Below are 26,742 nucleotides of genomic sequence, written 5' to 3'. Positions count from 1 at the left end.
GTCAATCGACTGCACTTAGAATATTAGAATCAGATTGTTCTCCACTCTTTGCGATTGCTGTAGCAAAATATCTTGGTTGTGCATGGGTGATTCGCACTCGCACTTTATTGGCTAATGTAACATAAGGAAATATGGTTATCATGTCTATATCGTTTTAACAAATTTTATGAATTAAGCAAGTATTTTTTATCTGTGTAGTGTATTCGACTGTCAACTGTTTAATATGTATTTTAATGTGATCATTTTAGATGTAGTATTTATTTGTATAGTGACTAGGGTGGAAATGCTTTTATGACAAATGTCGAATAAAGCTTTGAAATTTGATTTGATTGAGAACTTTCACCAGTCGTCCTCTTGCTGGTTGAAGCAGATAGGAAAATCTAACATACACTGTGTCCTTGAAGCGCTCTGGACAGGCTGTTGACTAGCGCAACAAACGTAAATGGAGAGTTTGTCATTCACCAAATGTTTATGATGAGCTAACGAAGTAAAATGTAGAGTTTCATAAGAAAATACTCTCTCTTCCATTTCAGATATAAGACGGAAATAGATGCTTATCTTAATAATAAAGTTTAAAAAAACTGTAATCTCTGCTGTCCCCAAGGTGATGGTCCAGATGGATTATTTTCGTGGTTATTTACATGGTATATTAGAACTCATTCTCCACGCTTTTGTAAATATCTAGAAAATAAATTACAAGGAAACTTGTTGTACCAGAAAGGGATACCTTATCTTCGATGTTCTCAGCCTACCTGGATCCCGAGATGTGCTCTTACTGAGTTGTTGTGCCAGTGGTTCAATGCCTACAGTAAATTTCCCTTTACTGTGTTAATAAACTGGAATTGGACCTTTGCTTTGTAGTAGTAAATGTGTGAATGTGAATTTATTTGTGCAGTTGCTTTAAAAAACAAGCACTGGCATAGCCAATAGGTCTCGCTTTTGGGACCTTATAAGTATTTAGTTATGCAGCACAATATCCTTGGTGCAACAAAACAACATCAACCATTGCATGGCCAAACACTTGTAAGGTCCCAAAGGTGAGACCTATTGGCTATGCCAATGCTTTTCTTTTTCTCGCTCTAGGTTCCACTTGACATTCCCAGTGTAAGTCTTTGTTGCTCTGACCCTTGTTTTCCAGGTTCTCTATTTGAACTGTGTTTATAACCAACCAATCTCAAGCTCTAATCAATATTAACTAGAAACTACAACAACTTCATCATTCCTTACTCAGATTCATAAAGATCAGAGGTACCATGGCAATAGTGAGCAAAGCTCAGAGTTGCTCTTCAAAGCTGTAAAGAGGCATTTCTAGAAGGGATCTTTTAAAAAAAATGTGGGGGGGTTATTGTAGTACTCAGGTACATAGTGCAATTTGCAATTATTCTTTAAGGGATCAAATTAGTGGGCCATCATATATATGTCATAATTGGAATTCGGGGAAGCATAGGATACTGGCGCCTGAGACACCATGTGTCACATTTAAGGCAAGCTGTCCCAAAACAGAGGCCTAGAGAGCAACCATCCTGCTCGCCTCACGACCCTATCAAGCTAACCTGCACTATATGATATGGTCTTAAAGACCGGTGTAGACTGCGGTAGCCACCTGGTCTCAAGGTGAATTCAAGAGAGGGCTCTGTTTTTGTCAAAGAGCTTCCTATGAGACTGACCCTGCCCTTCTCAGAATCTGCTGCCTAAGTGCATTCCAGGCTACGGCTGCCTGGCTCTCCGCTGGCTACACCGCGATGTATACGGTCCAGGTCAGGTGAGTGCATTATCCAGCACTTTTGGACGCCTTGTAGCCTCATGAAGAGAAATGTAAATCTGTATTTGTAAATTTATCAATTTCGGAAGGATGAAAGGCTGAATGAACCCACAGGGATTTGTTAAGTTATTCAAATTAGCAAAGCATTAACCAAACCCTTGTTAGTTGTTTAAGGATAGGTCTGTACATATTTAAGTGCATGTTATCCAGAGACCTTGAAGGTTGTACCCTATGGTATCAAAAACTTGTCAAACCCGCCATTCTCCATAACAGTGAATAGAATCTGAAAATATGGTATTGTATTTTAAATCATGAATTTTAAGATGTTGAGTTTATGAAATGTTTTAATTTTTTTAATGTATTGTATTTATGCTGTTTTGTGTGTTTAAGGACTATGGAGTCTAAATAAACTTGGTTTTTAAACTTGAACTTGAATAGAATCTTGTGCAGGATTTAATATGTTATATATTACCATGGTTAAATATGAGGAGGGGTATTGACTCATAGACGGTGGAATTACTCGAGTGGCTTGTGATGCTCCCGCATATCTGTATGCATTGTTTATGCCATACTGACCTTTTCTGTGTATTGGGAATATGCAAAGGCATTTCATCAGAACCAGAACTGTCTCATTTCATAGACCCGTAGTGTGAGTAGTACAAACATGGAGTTTGACCACTGCACTATTGTAATAAATGTCTTACCACATACATTTTCACCACTATGGTATATATACAGTGCAGTGATCAAATTCCATCTTTTTTACTGCTCACACCTCTAGCTTTTTGCCATATTTGGTGTAATTCTGAGCAGCCTTTTTTCAATATTGGAGGTAAAGTTTCCTATGCGATATCAACGTTTTGGGATCCCCTTTTTCTTGGCCCCCGCTTGATTGATCACCACAAAACATTGCATTAATAAACCGAGCTAGATGAACAGTTTTTTCCGAAGTTCCGTGAAGATTTGACAAACAACACCAAAGTTTTTAGCAAAACAAAAAACATTCTTCATACATATTTATTTTTATATATATCATTATCATCTACAAGGAATCCACCAAATGCACATCCACAGATAACCACCCAATTTATGGAAACATATAGCTATCTTGAAACTTTATTGTACATACTCTATATTGACTTTCTATTCAACTATGATGCCTTGCAGCACTTGGGATTGAGTGCTGACAAAACAAACTGAAAAATAGAAAGTACAGATGTGAAAGTAAGCTTTTTTTACTGCAGCATCCAGTAAAAAAAATCTGCATTATCTTTCTAGTGCCCCCTGGAAAACAAGCATTTGCCAAACCAATAGTTTAACATTTGTAGAGCGTGCTCATGCTCAATACACATGCAATACAAACCACACATCTATTGGCTTTGGCAATGCTTGTTAAAATTTTCAATATTAGTGACTCCAACTGGTCCTCAAAATATTAAGGGGTTGGGTCTCTTTCATTCTCTCTTAAGTGTCTATTTGCAATTTTGTCTCCTCGTTTCTTCTGGCCTAACATTTTGCGAAGACAGAGTAGCTGGCATTAGCTTCTTCGACTGAAGATCTTTCCTTTTATTGGCTAAATTCACCTCACTTGCAACTTTGGCATACTCTTTCATTGGGTAATGTCTTGAAATGACATGCCCCTAATCATCTAAAATATTGTGTGGCATGATATAATACTCAATATCCTTCACCTTCCCACTATTGCACATACGGTAGAGCTGTTAATCTGTCCCCATTTGTGTACCAACATTGAACTATCTGAAGGGTTCTACAACTCTTTTAAAGTGAGGCAGCCGGTATTATTCTACTGTCCAATTCGCAAAGTCTTCTGATGTCTTGTGGCTTGATAACTTTGAGTCATACTCCCTGAATAAATTATGAAACTAAAACATCCCTTTGAGCCGTTAAGATATCCTTCATATAAGTTGCTTCTTTTATTCACCAATAGTCTGGAACGCTAACTACAGATATTCATTCTCTGGAATGCCGTTCCATTATCACTCAGAAAATAGTGTTGTATTTGGATTTCCAAGGGACCCAGAAGACTAGACTTTCTGTGGTCACTGTTTTTTGAGCTCAGGTGTCCTGAAATCATCTTCAAGTCTCTGGGCTTTAAAAGACTGATTACCATAAAATTCTGTTCATGGAAAAAGGTTCTCAAGCCCAACCTTTTCTCTGTAAAAGTCAACAAGAGTACATTGACAGGAACCTCTATCCTGTAATTAATGCCTTCGCATTTTGTGCCCTACATTTACTGTGATGTTTAGTAGGACATGCTGTGAACACAACTCACATTCCTCGATATAAAAACATAGATGAGCAGAAAAATAAAGAAACAAGCTCATTTGGGTAGCTGATATTTTCACTGTTATGTGCACTAAAGAAAGAGTGCATGCTATGCTCATGTGAAAACAATGATTGTAGCCTTTTAATGGGGCAAAGAGGGCCTTGAGAGGGCATGTCGATTTCTGATTGAATTGTAGTAGACTGCTACTAATAAGTGTGATCATTATTAAAAACTAAGGCTTTTTATCAAGACCCTAAACTTCTTCAACCATGAGTTGTTTAACTCTACAAATGCATGTTTATATTATCACCAGTGTTTCTTGATGCAGCCTGTGCTATGAAAATAATACTGTTTTTTCTCCTATGGTCATTTTTAGCATTATGTACGAAGATCTCCCAGACTGAAACGAAGAAGGCGGCCTTGGAAAAGAGTTACATGCCAACATCAAAAACGACCATACCGTCACTCGATTTCTCAACAATATTACCAGTACTTGGGACCTTGTTTCTTGTTTTGGTGATGGGAGGGCTCATTTTACAAAAAGCCAGATCTAAAAAGAGGTTTTGCTGGAAGCAGAGTTACGACAGGTTGAACGGCAATTCGCGAGTGATCCCGGTCTACGAACATGTTGAAGACCAGGTGGTCATGACACAAGGAAATGATGCAGGGGACGAAAGCCCAGATGAATGTGATGTAGTGTACAGTAGCAGAGATGGTAGAGTGTTCAGAAAGTACTGTTTCAAAGTACATGATGAAGAAGACGGCGAGGAGGATGAACGTACATGTTTGAATAAGGTAAAATGTTAGTCTAAAAGCACATATATTCAATTTGCTGCTGACACTCTGCGCTCCATTTAATGACTGTAAAGAGCAGGGGCAATGGAAACACATGATCATCAGTGTCACTTAGGTTCTTATGATACACAATTGTAGTGTTATACACACTAGTTTTAGTTTGAATATCCAGTGTGGCATAGTTATTTTTCGCCTCTTAATGTATTCGGAATACGTTCTCAATCAACTGAAAGGAGATGGGCTGTAAAAGTAATTTCCACCTAAATACTAATCTTTAATATATCTGATTTTAACCTTTCTACCTGAATTCCGTTGTTAATGAAGGGAATCATTTAGAAAGAGCGGCCTCCTTCCATTTTCTACCGGACCACTCCATTGTATTCGATAGTAGAACTCTACCCAATTTAAGATGAAACCGATAAAAACCGGGGCTTATTGTGCAGTTCCACATGTAAAAGGGGGATGCACTGCTATTTCTTGATCCTATGAGGGTCATAATATTCTCATCTCAATTTCTATATCCTGCTATGACCAGACTAGTATCGGACTCAAAAAGGTCTGAATAACTCACAGATTCATAAACATATCCACAAAAAGCTATTATAACGTCATTAAGATACATTTTGCAGGAGCAATTTAAAGGGCTGGGGATTTGAAAGCCAGAGATTTATTTAAAAGAGTCTTTTCATCAGACCAGTTTGTGGAAGCATAGGAAAGTCCCCTGAAGTGGTAGTAGGGGTAAGATAGGTACTTTTTCCTCATGTAACACATGTAATTCCCACTAGGACTGAAACCTGAAAAGGTGGACCCTTGTAGTGCTTTACAAGAAAGAGCTCCATTCTAGCAATTTGTTTATGAGCAAAATTGATCTTACCTACCTCTCCGCTTTGACCATCCACTGTCCAAGTTTCTGTAAGTAGCGGTGAACGTTGCTAGTACAAGGCACCTTGTATGCTCAATTTCCATGGTTCCCATGAGATATTGGGATATTTCTGGTCAAACCAACTCTCCCTTGGAAGAAAGCTATGTGATTTGAATATGAAAAAACAGGAAATTACGTGAGTTACACGTAGACCAAATCAGAATGTTTAGGAGATTCTACTACTGCAATAAAAATGAAGCTTGTGCCTACCATGAAATTTAAGTAGTGTCGCCCTTCACTATGCCCTGAAGTAGCTGCACAGCTATCATTAGACAGCACTGAACGAAATAAATAAAAATATGAGTCTCGAGGTTAAACTTGGTAGATTCTGAAATTTTAAGCAGAGACATGTAGCTCTTGGGGGCACTAATTTACCAGTTTAATGAGAGGCATTATAAAAAGATAGAATATTTTGCGAGGTCTTACGTTGTTATGTAGATACAAAGCTTAGATTTTACTCTATCAGATCAGATTACTTTGTTTTTGCCTGTTTGACATTAACAGAACTGTGTGCACATCTTTATAAACAATTATGACAAATGCCTCAAAATTTCAGTGAGATCTTGAAGCCTTCTTGTGAAACTGTTGACGTTTTTAAATAGTTCTGAGAATCCCTTTATTATCCAGGCAGCTGCAAACCTGGACACACCAATAATGGAACTGGATGCACCAGGATGTAAATCGCATTAAAAACAGGCATTGTTTTTTGGCGGAGCCTTTAAACTTGTGTACTTTAAACAATAAACCATGTTAAAACCTGTTCTGCTTAATTTTATATTGATCACCTATTCTCTTCCAGAATTATTCAGTGTATTTTCTCAACTATCATTTTAACCAAATAAAATAAGGTCACCAAAGGTAAGTTTAGTTGTTTTGGAATTGTGATGGATTTGCTGCAGGTTTTATTAATGTCCTCCACGTGTAATGAAGTAAAACAGATAGGGGTCCAATGTGTTTTAGCTACACTCCTAGGCAAACAGTGCTGACCATTTAAGGCAGTGAGAATTCCACATTGCACTCTGGTGAACACGCTTTTGTCACTCTCTGTTTCTGGGATGACAACTATTTCTTGCTGCTTCCAAAACAACATGGGATGACAACTTAGTGCTCTCAACTATTAGCAAGAGGTAAACGTTCTAGGCAAAGTGTGGCCTATGATAAAAGGAGTGATTTACACACAAAGGGGCAGATTTATGTTAACTGGCGCATCCCCAGGGATGCGCCAGTTAACATGCGGATTTGGGCTGTCAGGCTTGACAGGTTGGCCAGTCGCACTCTATTGTGGAAATCAATCCCATCTATTTCAATGCAGTTCAAACGGAATAGGTAATCATGACAATATACCAAGATAAACTGTTAGTTGCACAGATTTATTCTTCAAGATCAGTAGTTCAATCCTTCGATCAGAGTTAAGCTGTTACATCACAGCGATGTTTTGTTTCATCATTTTTCCAATACACAATTGTTTGTCCACAAAATCAACCTTGGACCCAATGCATTTCGTGCTATTCAGCACTTCATCAGGGGAAATACATTTCTGTAGGGTAAAACCAAAAGTGAGGTATAATCAATGGCAAGGAAGCAGGCCACAGTCTTATTTAAAATTGTTAAGGCTACATAAACCAAAGAAGTCTGAAATCTATCATCAAACATGCTGCCACGTGGTGAAATAATAAAAACGTGATAAAAAGCAAGTACATGCCCCTAGTGTTGTTGAAAAAGGAGAGGAAATAAACGCATTTGAAAGACAATCCAATAAGAACGATGAAGAAGTGCTAAGGTGCTGGCAGCGTGTGTGCCAATAACGGATCAGAGCAGTGAAAAGCCACCATGGCGTGTGTCTTAACATTCGTGAACACCGGGTGAGACGGTACGAGTGCAAAGGTGCTCGGTGTCCGATAGAGACAACTAGAAACCTGTGTGCATGCAACATGGGTCGGTACACGCTGTTTATTACTCACCCGTCAAACGAACGGGTAACGTAGCTATTCCATGTCCATGTTCGAAACAGTGTTTACTCGCGCATGCGTGCCGAGTGCGTTTTAAGGAAGTGCTCTCATAACCCGGAAGAGAGCGGAGTGAGGGGAAAATTAATTCAGAACGTGAAATAAAGTTGTGTCAATTAAATGTATAAGAAAGGAAAGGTAAATGATCTAAGTTGGGTATTGGGAATACATAAATCAACAAGGTTTATAAGTGCAAATATATGTTCCAGGTCGCGTTAACATGCGCCACAGTGCGCCACAGCTCCGCCACCTATGGTGCGCCGCATTTATAATGCGGTGCACCATGGTGCAAAAACGGCACAGATGCGTGACGCATCTGTGCCAGAAATGTGGCGCATTGCTGGAGTTGCGTCGCAAGCGCAACGCATCTCCAGCAAGGCTCGGGGGTACACCATCTGCACAATGCTGCGTCAAGACCTACGCCTGCTTCAAGCAGGCGCAGGGTTTTGACGCAGCATTGCCCTGAAAGTGACTGAGTGAAATCTCATAGATTTCACTCAGCCACTTTCAGGAGGCGTTCCTGCGCAGGAACGCCTCCTTATGGCGCAGTGCTTTACAACGTGACGCATCTCCTAGATGCGTCACGTTGTAAATAGGGCGCATTGTTTGCGCCGCAGTTGCGTCAAATAAAGTGACCCAATTGCGGCGCAAAGGCCTCATAAATCTGCCCCAAAGTGTGGAGTGAGTCTAGGAAATGAATGTCTGCCTTTGAGTTGCTGGATTGGTGCTTTATCAACTTCAGAATGAGACTGAAGGAAGTATATTTGAGGGTGCATATTTAGGTGTTGGAAAGTAACAACCAACACTGTAATTATTATTATTATGTTTCTTATATAGCGCCTGAATCGACCCCCGAAGGGGTATCTCTGCGCTTGCCTTGGGAACCCGTCCTGGCGTTTCCCTGTGAGATAGCCCCTACAGGGCATCCCCAAGGTGAAAGCCAGGCATCCCGCCGCGGGGGGCCGTTGTGGAGATTAAGCAAGCTTAATGCCCAGAGTTGCAGAGTGTGAACCCATGATTAGGTCAGGCACCGAAGCGAGAATTATCGAGTCCATGGACATTTGAGCTCAAGACCCTGCCGCGTCGGGAATTGAACCCTGGTCCCGGGTCTGACCTCTGCTTCAGGGTCTGCCTGCTCTAACCAGTGAGCCACACTTCTCCACGAAGGAAAACACAAGTTTGGAGAATTGTTTGATAATTATAGGATGACCGGTCGATCAACTAACTTTGTAGAAATAGAAAAAGGTTGCGACCTCACTAAAGAAAAAAACCTCTTTGGCTCAACAAGGTCTACATAAACATACCTTGCTGCTTACTTACACTTCCGGGAATTCAGAAATGGATTCCTGGCAGGCATAAATGATTTAACTGCTGCAGATTTTCTCCATGGTAAGTGCAGAAAAATCCACATTAGTAAATCTCAACCACCCGGGAAATAATTGGCGCCACGCAAAATTGCCCAAAATCGCGACGCAGCTGCAGCAAGGCTCGGGGTGCCCCATCTACACAATGCTGCATCAAGACCTACGCCTGCTTCAAGCAGGCGCAGGGTTTTGACGCAGCATTGGCCTGAAAGTGACTGAGTGAAATCTCATAGATTTCACTCAGCCACTTTCAGGAACCCCCCCCCTGCGCAGGAACGCCTCCTTATGGCGCAGGGCTTTACAACGTGACGCATCTCCTAGATGCGTCACGTTGTAAATAGGGCGCATTGTTTGCGCCGCAGTTGCGTCAACTAAAGTGACGCAATTGCGGCGCAAGGGCATCATAAATCTGCCCCTAAGAGTTTTGTAATGTGTGGATTCATATTTTATATATGTGATTTAAATGTAGTTCTTCGCCATACTTACAAATGTTTTTTTTTAAGTCTGAATGTTTCATGTAATGTGAATCTCATGCACTAGATACTTATATTCATTTGTATTTAAATGTGTACATACACAATACATGTGCACCATTGAGTTAATGCTTTAGGTATTTCACCATGCTGCATAAAGGCTGTTTTCTATTTTCTGCTAATGTACCATTTCTTGCAGGTATTCACATGCATTGTGAGTTGTAGAATAGATATATTACTGTACTAGCGATAGGGGAAAGAACCTGAGAAGAATACCTTGATGAAAGAACATCAAGTTGGAACCAGAGTCCCAACTTGAAAGCCTGCTGAACAATGTGGCAAACGAATTTATGCATGAGAAAGATGTCGTTCAGTCCAGTATGAGACCTTCCGCTGATGTTGCAGTCTGTAGCATTAGAAATGGGCGAGAACAATGGACCCCTGATGATGTGTACAAAAGGTTTGTTACCTAGAGGACTTTGTGGGTTATAACATGATGTTCACACTGTTAGAGTTCAGAACTCTTCCAGATTACTTTCAGATGTAGAAGCCCCTTATGATCTTGACAGACACCTTCCTGATCCCTTCAGACAGATCCCCTGGACTTTGAGAGGTTTAGCCCTCTATGATCACTTTGATTCTGTCTGAGTGTGGCACTAGGCTAACACTTATTTCTTGACCCATAGATGACTCTTGACTGAGCTTCTGAAATGATGACACCTTTTTTTTCCAGTTTAATAAAGTTTTATTGTGCATAAAAGAAATAGTACATCATAATATAACAACATGACATAGAACAAAAACAATATGAGATAATCATGAGAGATAATCGGAGATGAAAAAAGGTTAGAAAAATTATGTAATGGAAGAAAATCGTAGAGAGAAAGAAAGATGAGAAAAGAAAAGAGAAAAAGAGAGAAAAAAGGAAGGGAAGGTTAGGGAGGGGGAGAAGAGGATAAGAAGGTAGAGAAAGGTAGCCAGGTAAGATCAGATTTAATTTTTAAGGTGACAGAGGAAGAAGAAGCAATTGCAATTCTGTGCTCATCACATACAAAATTCCACCATGTCTGCACAGACAATTTAGAGTTATCCTTCCAGCAAGATAAGATTACTTTGAATGCAGTTGCAATGAAAAGATCAAACAATTTAGCGTTATACGAATGTAAGTCCAAAGCATCAGATAGAGAACCTAAAAAAATATGCAACGGTGAAAATGGTTCAGAGAAATGAAAAATACGCATGCAATATTTCCAAACTGAGGACCAAAAAGTAAGAACTGGTGGGCAGTCAAATAGGAGATGTATGAGTGTGCCTGGGTTAGAAGAACAAGACCAACAAAGGGGTGAGGAGGAAGGGGAGAATTTTGTAATGCTTACAGGGGTAAAAAGAGCTCTATGGTAAAGAAAAAAAAGTGACTGAGTATTACGGGCCGAAACTGAAGTCTTAAACAGTTTAGACCATAATCGATCCCAAACATCAACAGATAACGAGAAAGATAAATCAGTTTCCCAAGCAATTTCAGTAACGGTTTTAGGCCTAAGGCCAACATTATCTAATAACAGTTTATAAATCAGAGCAGCTTTGGGTATTTGTTGAGTGAACATAGGATATAGAGGGGTGGAAGGAGTAAGGGAAGGGAGGAGATCAAAAGTAGGAAAGGTAGATAGGTCAGACACAATGGCAGAGGTAATAATGTCAAATTCTTTGCGACACTGTACAGGTAAATCAAACTTAGTTTGCATTACATCAAAGGAAATAATGGTTGAATCAGAAAAAAATTGGTAGACAAACATAATATCCTTTTCTTTCCAATACTTGAAGTAGAAAGATTTACCCTTGTACTTAAGATATTTGTTATACCATATACTGGAGGAAAGAAAAGTTTGTAAGGGAGACGAGTCTTTCGAGAATATATTGTGTAGTAGTGTATGTGAGTATTTCAGTACAGGGTGAGTTGTCAAGAATGAACAGTTTGACATGAAAAGGGATTGTTGAAAAGTAAAATCCTTTAACAAGGATCGTTCAACTGCGATCCATCTTGGTAAAGGGGTATCAGTAAAATCGAACGCCAATGAGAAGGCTTGTTTAATTAAAAAGGCAGAATGGTACGATTGGAAATCAGGGAAGCGAACCCCCCCTTCAGATTTAGGGCGTATAAGTTTTTGTAAAGCAATGCGGGGTCGTTTATTGTTCCACAAAAATTTGGAGCAGATGGAGTTTAACCTATTAAAATACAATTTAGGGATTTTTACAGGAAGCATGGATACAGTGTATAAAATATGTGGTGAAATCATCATTTTGATGGTGTCTAAACGACCCCACCATGAAAGGAAAAGAGGAGACCATAATTGAAGGAGCGATTGAATTTTTTGAGTAAGGGAGGTAAAGGTCAGTTTGAGTGTGTCACGCAGGGTAGAGGAGAACCAAATACCCAGGTATTTGATCTTGGAGGGGCACCATGCAAAATCAGTTGAAGCAAACATATATTGATAACAAGAGGAGTTGAGAGGGAGGACCTCCGTTTTAGAGAGATTAAGTTTATAACCAGAAACAGATGAATATAAGTGGACTTCTTCTAAAAATGGAGGTAGGGAAGAGACAGGGTTAGCCATGTAGACCAGAACATCATCGGCATAGGCCGAAATTTTTGTCTCAATCGAGGACTGTTTGAATCCCTGAATGAGGGGGTTAGAACGGATTTTTATAAGGAAGGGTTCAAGACAAAGAATAAAGAGTAAAGGGGAGAGAGGACAACCTTGTCTTGTCCCTCTGGATAAGGGGAAAAACTTCGAGAATTGATTATTAACAAAAACACTAGCGCGGGGAGCAGAGTAAAGTAGTTTAACCAGGGAGATGAAGTGGGGACCAAACTCCAAACCAATGTAATGCCTTAAACATGAATTTCCAATTAATTCGGTCAAACGCTTTCTCAGCGTCTAGGGAGAGGGCAGCTAGAGGGGCATTGAATCGATTACTGTGGGAAATAATATTGGCAAAAACACGGGCATTGTCAGCTGCAAGTCTACCTTTCACAAAGCCAACTTGATCGGTTGTGATTAGGAGAGGAATGAGGGATTCGAGGCGGGCTGCTAAAATTTTGGCAAAAATTTTACAGTCGTAATTAATAAGGGATATGGGACGATAATTTTTGCACAAGGAATGGTCTTTGTCAGGTTTGGGAATTATGATTATTAGGGCGTCCAAAAATGAGCCAGATGCTTTAGCATTTGCAATAAAGGAGTTAAAAAGTTGTAAAAGATGAGGGACAAAAATGGAATGCATGGTGGCGTAAAATTCAATTGGGAGACCATCTGGACCAGGGGCTTTCGCTTTCTTGAGGGAGGTAATTGCCTTGAGAATTTCCTGAGGGGTAATGTCAGATTCGAGTTGATGGAATTCTGTAGGGAGAGAAGGGGGAGGAGGAAGGTCTTCGAAGAAACGGGAAAGATCATCATCACCAGGATGTGTATCATCAGTATACAGGAGTTTATAATAATTATGAAAAACCTGTGCAATATCCTCATCAGAGGAAACCTTTGTATTGGTGTCTTCATTGAGAATAGAGCCAATTGATTTTCGCTCAGATTTAATTTTAAGATAATTTGCTAACATTTTCCCCGCTTTATTCTGACCTCCATGAAATTTAGATTTCAACTTCAAAGGGGTGTTGCAAGCTTCAAATGTGGCAATTTGATTAAGTTCAGATTTGGCTTTAATAAGTTGGAGGAGAGCGTCAGGATTCTTGGACGAGAAGTAAGAGTGTTCTAAAGTCTCAATGTTGGAGAGTTGGGCGGTGTATTTGTCCCTGTTGAGTTTATTTTTCCTAGATACATAAGAGATTGTGAAACCTCGCAATCCAGCTTTAAAAGCATCCCAATTATTTGAAACTGACGTGTCTTGGGGTAAATTGAGGGAGAAGTATTCAGAGATGAAACTTTTAACTTTAGACATAAATACAGAATCAGAGAGAAGGAAAGTGTTGAATTTCCAACGATTGAAAGAGGAGGAGGTGTGGGACAGGTCAAAAGTGGCATATACAGGTGCATGATCCGAAAGGAAAATGGAACCAATTTCAGATTTCTGAATCGCAGGGAGAAGGGATTTGCTGACTAGAATATAATCAATTCTGGACCTGGTGTGGTGAACATTAGAGTAGAATGTATATTCGAGTGAGTTCGGATTACAAGTTTTCCACACGTCGAAGAGGGGGCGGGAGGCAATGGCTGATTGGAAGGATTTATGTGTCTTATCAGGCTGGAATTTGGAGGAAGATAGTCTATCCGAAAATGGGTCTAACCATTGGTTAAGGTCGCCAGCTAGGACAACGTTAGGGCAGTCAATAGATGAAATGAGGATTTTAATATCAGTCCAAAATTTAGGGTCTGGTCGGACAGGACCATAAATATTTAGGAGCACCATAATTTTGTTTTGTATAGACACTTTTGACATAACCCAACGACCTTCAGCATCCGATTGAGAAGATAAAATTTGAACATCCAAACCTTTGCGAAATAATATGGCAACACCCCCTTTTTTATCAATCGCAGGAGAAAATACAACTTGACCCACCCAAGCCCTCTTAAGCTTCAGCGATTCGACATCTGTACAATGCCTTTCTTGGAGAAAAGCAATCTGAGCATTTAACTTGGATAAGTGGGACAATACCTTTTGACGTTTAACTGGGTTGCCGAGACCACGAACATTCCACGTTACAAAGTTACACATGATGGAAGGTAAGGGAGGAGGGTAACAACTGGGTCCAATACACTGCAGGTAAGGAACTAAAAGGAGAGACAATGAAGACAAACATGTTAGCAATACAAATCGGGTAAATATAGGGAAACAATATACGAAGGAGCATCACAGTCAATAAGAAGAGTAAGGAGTAACGATGAGGAGTACTAGAGATCGCAAGAAGAAAGACGATAAGGGACACAAAGAAGATAACAGAACATAAATGAGCAAGGGATAAACAAAAATGGCCTGTGAGAAGGAGAAGAAAAAGAAAGGAAAGAAAAAGAAGGAAATAAATAAGAAACAGATCAAGGCAAAGATGCCAGACCTGAGAAAAAAGAGAAGATCTAAGTAATAGGAGCATGGAGACGCCAATGCGGGCGCCTACCCAACAGAGCGAGGAAAACGCGGGAATATAGATAGGATATAGTCAATAAGAAGTAAAGTCGTAGTAAAACATGACAAGAAAGAGACCGGGACAAGGCCACAACAGTCGTCAAGACAATAGAAAAATGATTGCAAAAAATAGAAGAGAGTTAGTTTCAGTCATTGGTGTCCATCGTGGGTGAAGAGACGGTGAGAAGATACTCTCGAAGCTTCTGCGGATCATCAAAGGTACAAGAACGACCATTGTGGGTTATTTTGCAGAGACAAGGATGAAGGATTCCATATTGGATGTTTAGTTCCCTCATGCGTGGACGTAGATTGAGGAACTCCTTGCGACGTGCATTCGTAGCATTCGATAAATCCTGGGCTATGAAGATGGTGTGACCCGACCAAATGAGACGACGTTTAGCTCTTGCAGCTTTAAGAACAGTCATCAATTCGGTGAATTCCAGAAAAAGCAGGATGATACCTCTGGGTTTGGCCGGGTTAGACGTTGGTCGTCCCAGACGGTGAGCACGCTGTATGTTTAGAGGGATAGATTCTGGTTGGAGACCCAGAAGTTCGTAGAGGAGTTTGCGGACGAAGGTCACCATGTCGCCTTCCCCAAGGGACTCCGGAACACCATAAATACGGAGGTTATTCCGCCTGTTACGGTTCTCAAGGTCCTCAGTGTGAAGTTTCAACTGCTGTATCTCCATTTCAAGAGTAGGAATTTTTGTAGATACATCCTGGACGTCACTGATGCGTTGTTCTAGTTGCAGGACTTTGTTTTCCATGACTACCCATCTGTCTTCTATCTGCTTGAGCTTCTCATTAGTTGCCACCATGAAAGGTTGTAGGCCACGAACCTCTTCTAAAATGGAATCCAGCACCGGGTTCTGAGAGGTGCGAATTGGGGACGGAGGGTCATTCTTAAGGCGTTTTGGTTTTGTTCCGGTGACAGACGCTCTCGCATGGCCTGCGTCCTGAGACATGATGCCAACAGAGGGGCAGACTAGGAGGACCGCAGGAATGGAAGCCAAACCGCAATAATAAAAGTTTTGAGACCCTAAATGAAGATGTTTAGATACTCAAGGGGGCGCACCAAAATGAGAGTCCAAGTAGAATAAGTAGAAAAATGTTCTTTATTTATCTTTGTTCGGCAACAAAAGGCATATCAATAAAATAAGCAGTGAGATCAGCCAACGCGTTTCACTCCCTACCAAGGAGTTTCTTCAGGGCTGAAAAAACAAATAAAAGACAAAATATTCCCATCAATTTCCTGCATAGCCAAGCGTGTACATATTAACCCATTTTGTTTTACCTCAATGGGCATTCTTTATAGAATACATCTTTCCCTGGAGACCAGGGAAAGCAAAGGACGGACACAGTAGCCTATTGCAAGGGAAAGACTGATCAGCGAATATTTGTTAACTTTAAAAATCTTCGTTTTAAAAACATCCTTTTCAAAACAGTTACCGCCACGGAAGGGGGAGGTTTACGTGGAAGAACAGCAAGAAAGGTTCAGAACATCCTTAATACAATGTATGTTTCACAGTTGAAATTCTACTTTGATGTTAGGCATTCCCTGTAGATAGAGGTGAGTATATCACTATTGATAGAAGAGAACATATATCTCGCTTTGTCTTAACACATTTCTAGGTTGAAGAGATCACACCAAAAACATACACAAATACCATCTGCACATTTTAGTCTTGTTGTGACATGTACTATGATAACTTAGTAGTATGTGTATACATTTATGACACATATCAACATCATATTCACTCTCTTTTTGATATTTACATCGCCCAAAGAGCCTACCCGTATTCAAGATAGACCGTCCTCCTTTCCATCTACTAGGGTGTGTTTCATTATCCAATTGAATTATGTTTCATTATCAAAGGGGCATGGAGAGGAGAAGTTAATGATAGAATTAGACACAAGTTATTTGGCAGTAAAGAGTGTACTAGCAAGGCTACGGTTCTTACCGCTGCGAGTATATCCGGTAAGTTGTCTTTTTGTAAGATCCCTCTGTAGTCACACTGGGAATTTTCTGATCATTTCTTTCTTCCAGCTTATTTCTAATCAGTAAAAGAGACATTGTTTTATATCCAGTCTATATTATCATATTGCGCCTACGGTGTCTTATATATCTTCTTCTTATGCATACCTTTAAAAGCCTTTGGAGTGTCTCTCTTCCCTTATCTTTTCTTTGTATCATGGACTTTGTAGGTCTTGTCCGAAAAACGTTCTTATATTTCAAAGAGCTACCCGTCCCTGGTTGTATTTATTGCAGGTGGGTACAGTGCTAGACGGGAGGCAAAAGCAAAGTATAGCTATTCAGAACTCGTCCTGTATTTCTACTTCAACAAACAGCTATAAGTTTATATTTTATATTGCAAGGACTTCCCTACCCAATATTCCAGTGTCTCTATAGTACAACTTCACAAAAATAGACACTAGTTTTTGCAGTAAAGTCAGAGGTGGGTTATATCTGCATGCTTCTCAAACCCCTAGTGCTATGTCCTATTCTCATTGCAGACTATTAGTCCAACCTGATATCACAATTGGTCACTTCCAGAGGACATTTTGCATAGTAACAGAATACCCCAGAGCAGTAATACATCTCAAACCATGCTCCTAAGCAGAGTCCCTGTTGTACAGGCTAAAGACCCGTTGTTATTCTAACCCGCCTAACAGCTTTCTCCATGGGTTCTTAAAACAATAGCCTTCTATTTGGACAAAAAATAGTTGGACACTCTGAGATAGCATTCTGTGTGCTCAGTTAGGATAGTTAGGTACTCTCAAAATAGAAAGAGGAAACCATAGAATTTAGCAAAAATTTGCTTAATTGTGTGCCAAAAATATATATTACTTATGTGCCAAAAAATATTAGTACTACCATTTCTATCATATCCCTAGGATATTGGCTATTTAAAAATCCAGTATCTATGTTTGCTCAGCTCCTAGCCCTGTCTCTCACCTGTGGTTACCGTTGTCAGTTTCGGCGTCTCTGCATGGCTGGTTCCAGGCTGAGTTCGCCATTTTTTGGACCCGCCTTATATACAGATAGTAATTAGCCCATTGGCCGATTTGTTTGTGCTCTTGTGGTTGGTTACATAGACTGAGTTTTTTCGGGCGCCATCTTGGACTAGTCAAATTCTGCATAGTATTGATAGTAAGGCGCGTGAAAAGTATATTATATTTAGTCTAACCTACAGTTTGGTTTCTGTAGGAACCGTGACCTCGTTTCTGTATATTTTAGCACTAGCTGTGCACAAGAACCTCTAGGTGCCGATCGCGGTAAAAAATCAGTATGCCTGATGTTGTAGTATCGAGTTAATGCCGGATTGGCCCCTCCGTGTTATCGTTGTGCCGAGTACTACATCCTTTCTAGCATTTAATTCGTTATTTGATCTTAGTTTTAAAACAAGTAGCAACCTGCAGTTGCATAAGATCTTACTGTTTCCCGGCCGCCATATTGGACTAGTCAGTTTTGCATCGCGCTGGTAATAAAGTGCGTTAGGGGTACATTTCGGCGGACCCTACATTTGATCCTGGCTCTATGAGAAATGTGCACTCCTTTCTTTGTGTTATATCGCTATTATTGGAAAAATATTTTTGTTGTCGATCGCGTTGTCTTCCCAATTCGTCTGGCGTCATATTCCCATTTATGTGTCAAACTATGTATAAGAGGGTCCCTCAATGATATTATAGTCCCGAATATCAAGACCTTTCTTACATATAATCATATATAGATCATTTTTGTATTAGGTTGCAGTTCGCGTGTTCTGCGGGCGCCATCTTGGAACGGATAGCTGCCCTATAGTAGAACCCTTTATATTAGATTGGTGTTGTTTAATCTCGAATTTATATCATTCAAATATGATTGTATTGGTTCTCTAACAAGAGCTTCGTCAGTCTATGTCTTTAGTTCGATTTTAGGCATGATGGAAAGATAAGCCATTGTACATGGGGCTGTCTCCTAAGACCTAGGGGTGCATTCTAAGTTTAGGCAAACTGGATGTTGAGCTTCGCAATATTGGTTATGCATTCATATTTTTGTATTATCCTGAATTAGGGAATAAGTGGGAAGGTGGTGTTTAGGGGAGCAGAGATGTTTTTATAATAATAGAACTTGATCATGTTCTATATGGGAGAGTATAAGAGAGGAGGATGTGTCTATGTTGAATGCATACCTGGTCAGTCATTAACATACTCTCGTTGCATTATTGGTACTCCTCATGACAGACAAGAATAGTTCTTCTAGGATACATGAATTATATATGAATTGTATATTTTTGATACAGTATTGACTCAGAGCTTCACACAGTTCTTCACACAGTTTTGGCAAAGTATTAATTCTAAGTAATACCATTTATCATATCTTCATAAGAAGTGGTACATTTCATTATCCAAATTCATACCGTGTTTTATGCTTTGAAGTTTGCATATCCATCTTGCCTCCCTCTGTCTAAGAAGTACCTCCCGATTACCTCCTCTTATGGGCAGTTGTACATGTTCCAAACCATGGAACCAAAATTCAGGTTTCCCACTATGTTTTTCCCAAAAATGTTTTGTATGGGCATATCTAGTATCTTTATTCAAGATCGCTCTCCTATGTTCTTGGATTCTAATCCTGAAGTTGCGTTTCGAGCTGCCCACGTATATTAATCCGCAATTACAGCCCAAAACATATACTACAAACGTAGTCGCACAGTTTATAAAGGATAGAATTTCAAACTTTGGTGAGCCATTGAATGTAAACTGTTTGGTTTTATCTTTGCCATATTCACAGATGTTGCACTCCCTGCATGTAAAGAAACCTTTCGGTTTCTGAGGCAGCCAATTGGTATTGGCATCTTTGTTTGGTTTGAGATAGCTAGGGCATAGTTGGTTACGGAGTGTTCTACCTCTGCGATACGTCACTGAGGGATTGTTTCTCACATGTAGTTGTAATCCTGGGACCTCTTTTAAAAGATGCCAGTTATTTTTTAGAATTTTGAATATGCTGTTGCTATGCCTGGTATATTTTGTTATAAATCTGACATCTGTGCTTGTTTTGAATTTCTTACGTGATTTAATTTTGAGAGTTTCGTCCCTGGGGATCCTGCGTGTCCTGTTCTCTGCTCTATGGATGACCTCTTTATTGTATCCCCTAGCTTCAAAACGACTCTTGAGTGCTTGAAGATTGATGTCAAAGGATTCTGCCTCGGTGCAATTCCGCTTGAGGCGTACCATTTCTCCGAATGGTATATTTTTGATTGTGGAACTGGCATGCGCACTATTTGCATGCAAAACCGCATTGCAGGCAGTGTCCTTACGAAAAAGGGTACTTTGGATTTTGTTGTTCTTGATATAGAACTTAAGATCCAAAAAATTTATGCTCTCTCTACTGTAATCCATCGTGAGCTTCACGTTCATGTAGTTCTTATTTAGGTAATCAAAGTAGTCTATAAGATCAACCTCAGATCCGGACCAGAGACAGATGATATCGTCAATGTACCTCCCCCAGAACACGATGTTGTTGGTCCAGGGGGAGGCACTCTGGTTCCATGCATGCTCCCTTTCAAATTGTCCCATAAAGAGACAGGCATACGATGGTGCAAATTTGGTCCCCATCGCAGTACCCCTCTTTTGGTGGTACCACATATCATCAAACAGGAAATAGTTTTTTGTCAGTACCAGTTTCATCATTTCGAGGACCATTTGGTTCTTAAAGAGCAAGTCCGCCCCTTCTCTATCCAGATAGAATTCACTAGCTTTGAGGCCAATATCATGTTGGATGGAGGTGTAGAGACTTGTAACATCTAAGGTTACAAAAAAGAGATCATTTGACCATTCAAAATCTTGTAATTTATTCAAGATGTCTTTGCTATCTTGAATAAAAGACGGTAAGTTCGAGACATGTTTGTTAAGTTTCAGGTCTATATATTCTGATAGTTTCTCAGTAGGTGAGCCTATTCCCGAGATGATGGGACGACCTGGCGGGAATGGCCCACCTTTGTGTATTTTGGGGAGGATATATATACAGGGAGATCTGGGGTTGGAGACTAGTAGGTATTGGTATTCCTGATCACTGAGTAGTCCCATGTCTTTCCAATCTAGTAATTTGGAATTAATTTCGATAGTTAATGGCCCAATTGGATTGTGTGTCACCTGCTCATAGCAATCTTTATCAGCCAACTGTCTCTTAATCTCGTGTGTGTAGTCTTTTCTATTCATAACAACAATGTTTCCCCCTTTGTCGGCCTCCTTGATTACTATTTCAGGGTCTTCCCGTAGTCTCTTAAGGGCATCTCTTTCCCCTTTAGTAAGGTTGGAGTCTTTAGATCTTTGTGCCATACTCTCTCTCTCAAGTTTGTATAGGCCGGCAGACACTCGCTCGTTAAAAGTGTCAATGTTCTGATGGTATACATTGGGGAGAAACTTGGATTTGGGATGTAATCCACTATCATCAGACATGTTTTCTGTAATCCTACACTCAGAGCGAATGGTGTCTAAGTCTATTTCCAATTCCTCATTTAGTGAGGTTAAACATTGTAACCCCTTTATCTCAGCGATAGACATGTTTACAGGTTCTACTTCAAAACCCAAATCCCCAGGTATTGAGTTACACATAGGTTTGTTGCAAAAAAATTCTTTTAATTTTAATTGTCGTGTAAATTTGAACAGATCTACATGTACATCTGAAAAATCACCATCCTGTGTAGGACAAAACCTAAATGAAGATGTGTAGAAAGTACTTGAAGAAAGAGGTCCTAGACGAGGTGACAGGTAGCACTGGAGAAGCAATAATTCAAACCTATAAGACAGGTGTCAAGAGGCAACAAAAATCAGTATTCACGGCCAAAAAAACCATCCAGTAATAAGGTGGCGAATAAAACAGCAGAGCGTCCATGGATAATGGGACCCAAGTGATTTATTCGGTGTGCCACGAAGGGTTAATGGTGAAAGAAAGATAGGTATGGAGCGTTGCGCAGATAGCACCTCAAAATGGCCGCCGAGAAGTATTGCTAGCAGAAATAAAGAAGCTGAGGAGAACTCTGGCGCCAACAGTCACGAAAATGCATTGGAAGCATGGTGCGCAGTATTTAGGACATACCTTGTCTGAATATGACCTGTGGAGGCAGCAGACGAGCAGATACGGTGTTGAAGAAGCCAAAAAAACGGGACGCGAGCGCGGCGACACAAAATGGCGGCCGCCCGCGTCCCGGTGCCTGGAACAGAAGCTGCGATGAAAAAGATGTCAAAGCGGCAATTACGGGCGCCGCTGCTGCTCGCAAAACACGGGGACCATGTTCCGCCGTGCGAAAACGACTTTTGCCGGTGTTCGTAGAAGAAGATAACAACAATAACACAGGAAGGACTCCCGCGTCGTCACGGAGCTCAGCCGGGCAGCGCCATCACACGCCGGCGCGTAAGCCACGCCCCCGAAATGATGACACCTTAACCACTTATTTTTCCCCTGGTTGATTTTATTTTTTGATTTAGAGACTCTTAAGATTTATAACCATCCTTTAGTAGAAACTCTAGGATAGATAGTCTGGATTAATTCATGCATAGACAACAGAATTTGTGAGTCTTCTCTGAGCACCAAATATTACCTTTAACCTTTTGCATTGCTGTGACTGAATTGCTTGTTTGACGCACATTAGTGCGCCATAATGTCTTTCACAGGCTACGACTGTCTGTAGCTATTTTGTATTTCTATAGCATGGTTTAAGAGTCATGGCCCATAACTTGATTTTGAATTTCGTGGTTCTCATTGTGTAGCGAAATGAGTTACACTGTTAATTGTATTTGATTGATGTTAATGCTATTAACCATCATCTCTCATTCAGAGAAAACGGTCCATCGTAGGACCAATGGTAAGCAAGTGGGCCCTGAAAATGCTGCTGGATCCTAGTCATAGATTTACAGTTATTCTTCTTTCAGGATGGAAAAAGGGAATGGAGCACCCTTTGGCCAGGGTGTACGGGAGGGATATTCGCATTGCTGAATGTGTTTTCCCATGGAGAAAGAAACTGAACCGAAAAAAGTGTGTTTGCACATTCAACTACCTTTCCAGCTGTATGGAATAGTATGGGACATACAATCCAGTACTGGAGAAATAGACAGTTCTCAAAATGCCACATGACAGGTGCAATATTACACTGTGAAATCTCCAACTTGTACATAATACTGGGGTTAGTATTACATCCATTTTATAAATAGTAAAAAAAATAGTGTTAAAAGTTGTTTTCATACTTTTGTTTGTGAGTCAAGCCCTATGATCTGGAACTGGGGGTGAGTCTCTGGAAAGTTTAATTGCTCCGTCCATAATCTCCTTATGTTGGCTTTGTTTACGCTAAGTTGGCAGGGTGGCCGCAGCTCCGTGGAGCTCCGTGTTGTTTGGGAGCTTCACAACTGGATTTTGGAACCCAAGCTTCTATCATCCGACTTGGCAGATGACCTACTGTGTCGGAACACAGTGCCTTTCTAGCCATGCCTGCATTGTCCGTTTTGAGGAAATGCTGACTGCGGGATGGCTCGAGGTCTGACGGACCACTGTGAGGCTCAATCTTGAAAGCAACAGAACACGCCTGAGGAGAGCGCATCCATAGTGCTTGCAACCTCCAAAACACATGATTCGAGCCTGAGCGATTGAGGGAGTCAGCGGAGCTGTCGGTGCTGTGAGGGATTTGCCGCAGTGGGAGGTTATTGCCGTGGATCGGACTCCTGACCGGCGGCTGCCGTGGAGTCCAGATGGTGTAGGTGAGGGTATAGGTGGAGGGCACATTGTGAGGGAGACGCAGATGACACGCTGCGGCATCGGGAGGTTAGCGTAGCATGGAAGACCGCTGGGTAGCCAAGACACAGCGTTGGAGGTGAGCCTAGCAGGGATCCTCTAACCGACATCATTGCACTGGAGTAGCAGGGGTGACTCCGAGCGAAGTAGAAGCCCCGTGAGCCACAGAATCTCCAGTTGGTCCCTCCAGCAACAGTGGAGAGTGCCGGGGAACACAGTGGGTAATTGAGGGAGGTGGCGGGCACTTTTAACGCCGTAATCGGGAGGCCTGGGCCCGAGGCCCCGAAAGCCCATGAACGTGCCCTGAACTGGTGATTGAAGAACGGAAGAGGCGCAGCACGTTGAGTGGGGTCACTGGGGGCACCTTGACTGCCGTATCATTGGGGGCTCTCTTTATCTATAATTAAACTTCGGCACGCCTGACCTCAAAATGGCGACCCGAGAGAAGTCCATTACCAAAGAGTTGCATGAGTAAGTGGAGGGACACCTTCTTACACACAGGAAGATACGTGGGGCCTATGTAACCTCAACTGCTCAAAGAGGGGATACATTTCAATAAGTTCAGAGGGGGATACCCCGAAACAACACTATGCCTGACCCTAAGATGGCCGCCAGAGGCCTAATGCCTGACACTATAAACACTGAAATCATTGCAGCTATGAGGGCCACGGGTAGATCCAGATGCCCACCTGAGACTGAGGTCTGGCTGAGTAGAACACCAGGGGCTGTACCTCTTGCCTGACCCCAAGATGGCATCCACAGGGTTCCTTTACCACAATGAGCTACTACTCTTGGACAAAAAATTGGACATTGACCAGACAACGAGCATATCCTCCATCCGGCTCACCCATCTGGACATAGAATCTGTTACCTTGCCACCAAATGTTGAGACATTGCATTTTGACGTATGCCCAGGGGAGCTACCTTGATAGCTATAGAGTAGATGGACTGTGGACTTCCCCCCTCAGCCGTCACCTGCAGCCGGACCTTGAGCAGACTTTCCTTTGTCTCTCCCTCCTACCCTTTTACCTCACCCCCTTACCCTCTACGCTCCATCTATCTCGTCCTCTATGCTTCCTTAATGTTTCCAGCGACAACTTGCTTTGTCTCTCCATTGTATTCCCCCTCCTACCCCTTCACTCCACCGCCTTTATCCTCTGCGCTCCATTTGTCGCTCCTTTCTGTTCTTTAATTGTTCTCCTGTTGAGACCTAGCGGTTTGGCTGATGCCCGGTGGAGCTACCTCATAGCTAAAGAGGAGATGGACTGTGGACTTCCTCCTCAGCTGTCACCTACCCAGCTGGACTTTGGGCAGACTCTCCTTCGTCTCTCCATCCTTTCTACCTCCTACCCCTTTTCCCCACCCCCTTACCCTTCTAAGCTCCATTTATTTCGTCCTCTACACTCTTAAAATGTTTTTCTAGTAACTGATGTAACATGTAACTGCTGTAATTGTGTAATTTCTGTGGAACCTTATGTAAAGCGCTCTGATATCTCTGGGTCTAGCCAGCGCTATATAAAACTCTCAAAATAAATAAATGCCCAGACGTGGGTCCCTTGCTCATTTTTCCATAAGATTCAAGCTAGCCAGGCTGATGAGTGATGTTATGTCAAAACCGGTCCCAGGATGCTTATTTCCGGTTCAGGGAAGACCTGGCGTGGCAGTTCGGCTGAATTGCTCCCATAAGGAACAAGGTCAAGACTGATTTGCATACGACTGGGTACGAACTGGGATGGTGAAGTGAGTTAAAGAAAGATGATGGATTAAACCCAGATCTGTGACTAGGGGTGAATGTCTAAAAAGTTTTAGTGCTTTGTCCATCATCCCCTTGTGTTTGCTTTGTTTGCCTCAAGTTGGCAGGGTATGCCCATATGTGGGTCCCTTGCTCCTTGTGCCACTCGATTCAAGCTAGCCTGGCTGATGAGGGGTGTTATGTCAAAACTGGTCCTAAGATGCTGGTTTCCGGTCCAGGGAAGACCTGGCTTGGAAGTTCGGGCTGGACTGTTCCCATAAGGAACAGGGTCAAGACTGATTTGCATATGACTTGGTCTGAACTGGGGTGGCAAAGTGAGCTAGAGAACGATGAAGATTAAACCCAGATCTGTGACGGGGGTGAATGTCTGAAAAGTTTCAGTGCTCAGTCCATCATCTCCTTGTGTTTGCTTTGTTCGCCCTTAATTGGCAGGGTATGCTCAGACGTGGTTCCCTTGCTCATTTTGCCTCTGGATTCATGCTTGCCTGGCTGATGATTACCCCGAAACCGGTCCCAGGATGCCTGTTTCCGGTTCAGGGAAAACCTGGCTAGGTGGTTCAGCTGGACTGTTTAAATGAGGTACTGGGTCAAGATTGATTTGTATATGGCTGGGTCTGAACTGGGGTGGTGAAGTGAGCTAAAGCACGATGATGGATTAAACCCAGATATGTGACTGGGGGTGAGTGTCTGAAAAGTTTCAATGCTCCGTCCATCATCTCCTTGTGTTTGCTTTGTTCGCCCTAAGTTGGCAGAGTATGCCCAGATGTGGGTCCCTTGCTCATTTTGCTACTAGATTCAAGCTAGCCTGGCTGATGAGGGGTGGTACCCTGAAATGGATCCCAGGATGCTTGTTTCTCGTCCAGAGAAGACCTGGCTTGGCAATTTGGGTTGGACTGTTTTCATGAGGAAGAGGGTCAAGATTTATTTAAATATGGCTGGATCAGAACTGGGGTGGCGAAGTGAGCTAAAGAACGATGATGGATTCAACCCAGCTCTGTGACTGGGGGTGAGTGTCTGAAAAGTTTCAGTGCTCCATCCATCATCACCTTGTGTGTCCTATGCCTATGAATAACCTATACTTTTGTGAAGATTATGGCATATTCACTAGAGATATGAACCAATAATAATATTCCTGCACTGTGGGACAGATATGGTTTTGCATTTTACCAATATTAAAATTTTGGATATGGATTTTTACAAAGCCAGCACCCCTTAGTACACAGACATCTGTTGAAGTCAACATGCATTGCGATCTGCGGGTAACATTCTGCTGAAATAAATATGGCTGCAGCTGCAGAATGTCTTGTGTCATGTACAGCATATTATACAGAATTTTTAGTGCATGGGCGGTGGCCTACCTACCCTCCAATTCTGCATAATCTATGGCCTCTGATCCCCGAGAAGGTGAACCATATTTATAGATCCCTGTCAAGCAGGCAGGGATTTATGTGTGTTTAGTGGAGCCGCTGTAGCTTGATTGAAAGAG

The 26,742-nt window shown here is 41.5% G+C and overlaps 1 protein-coding gene and 1 long non-coding RNA gene across 3 annotated transcripts in view; one reads left to right on the top strand and one right to left on the bottom strand.

Annotated features, from left to right (window-relative positions):
* The window catches only part of LOC147729081 (cysteine repeat modular protein 2-like), a 721,334-nt gene extending 714,775 nt beyond the window's left edge, over positions 1–6,559 (top strand). For both annotated transcript variants that reach the window (XM_086959364.1, XM_086959363.1), the window contains one exon: positions 4,426–6,559. In XM_086959364.1, coding sequence (XP_086815490.1) covers positions 4,426–4,856 — 431 coding nt within the window. In that variant the 3' untranslated portion in view covers positions 4,857–6,559. The remainder of the gene's footprint in view (positions 1–4,425) is intronic.
* A 9,280-nt stretch (positions 6,560–15,839) lies between these two features.
* LOC147729080 (uncharacterized) lies at positions 15,840–16,999 on the bottom strand. The gene is made up of 3 exons (XR_015309201.1): positions 16,883–16,999; positions 16,701–16,793; positions 15,840–15,950 (listed from the first exon to the last, which is right to left on the bottom strand). It is a non-coding gene; the product is annotated as an uncharacterized LOC147729080 (long non-coding RNA).
* Between the last annotated feature and the right edge of the window lie 9,743 nt (positions 17,000–26,742).

The sequence above is a fragment of the Lissotriton vulgaris genome, chromosome 2_2 (genome assembly GCF_964263255.1).
Source record: "Lissotriton vulgaris chromosome 2_2, aLisVul1.2, whole genome shotgun sequence".
In the NCBI taxonomy this organism is placed as follows: domain Eukaryota; kingdom Metazoa; phylum Chordata; class Amphibia; order Caudata; family Salamandridae; genus Lissotriton; species Lissotriton vulgaris.
Note: the sequence above shows the minus strand (reverse complement) of the source record. Positions and strands in the feature narration are given on the sequence as shown.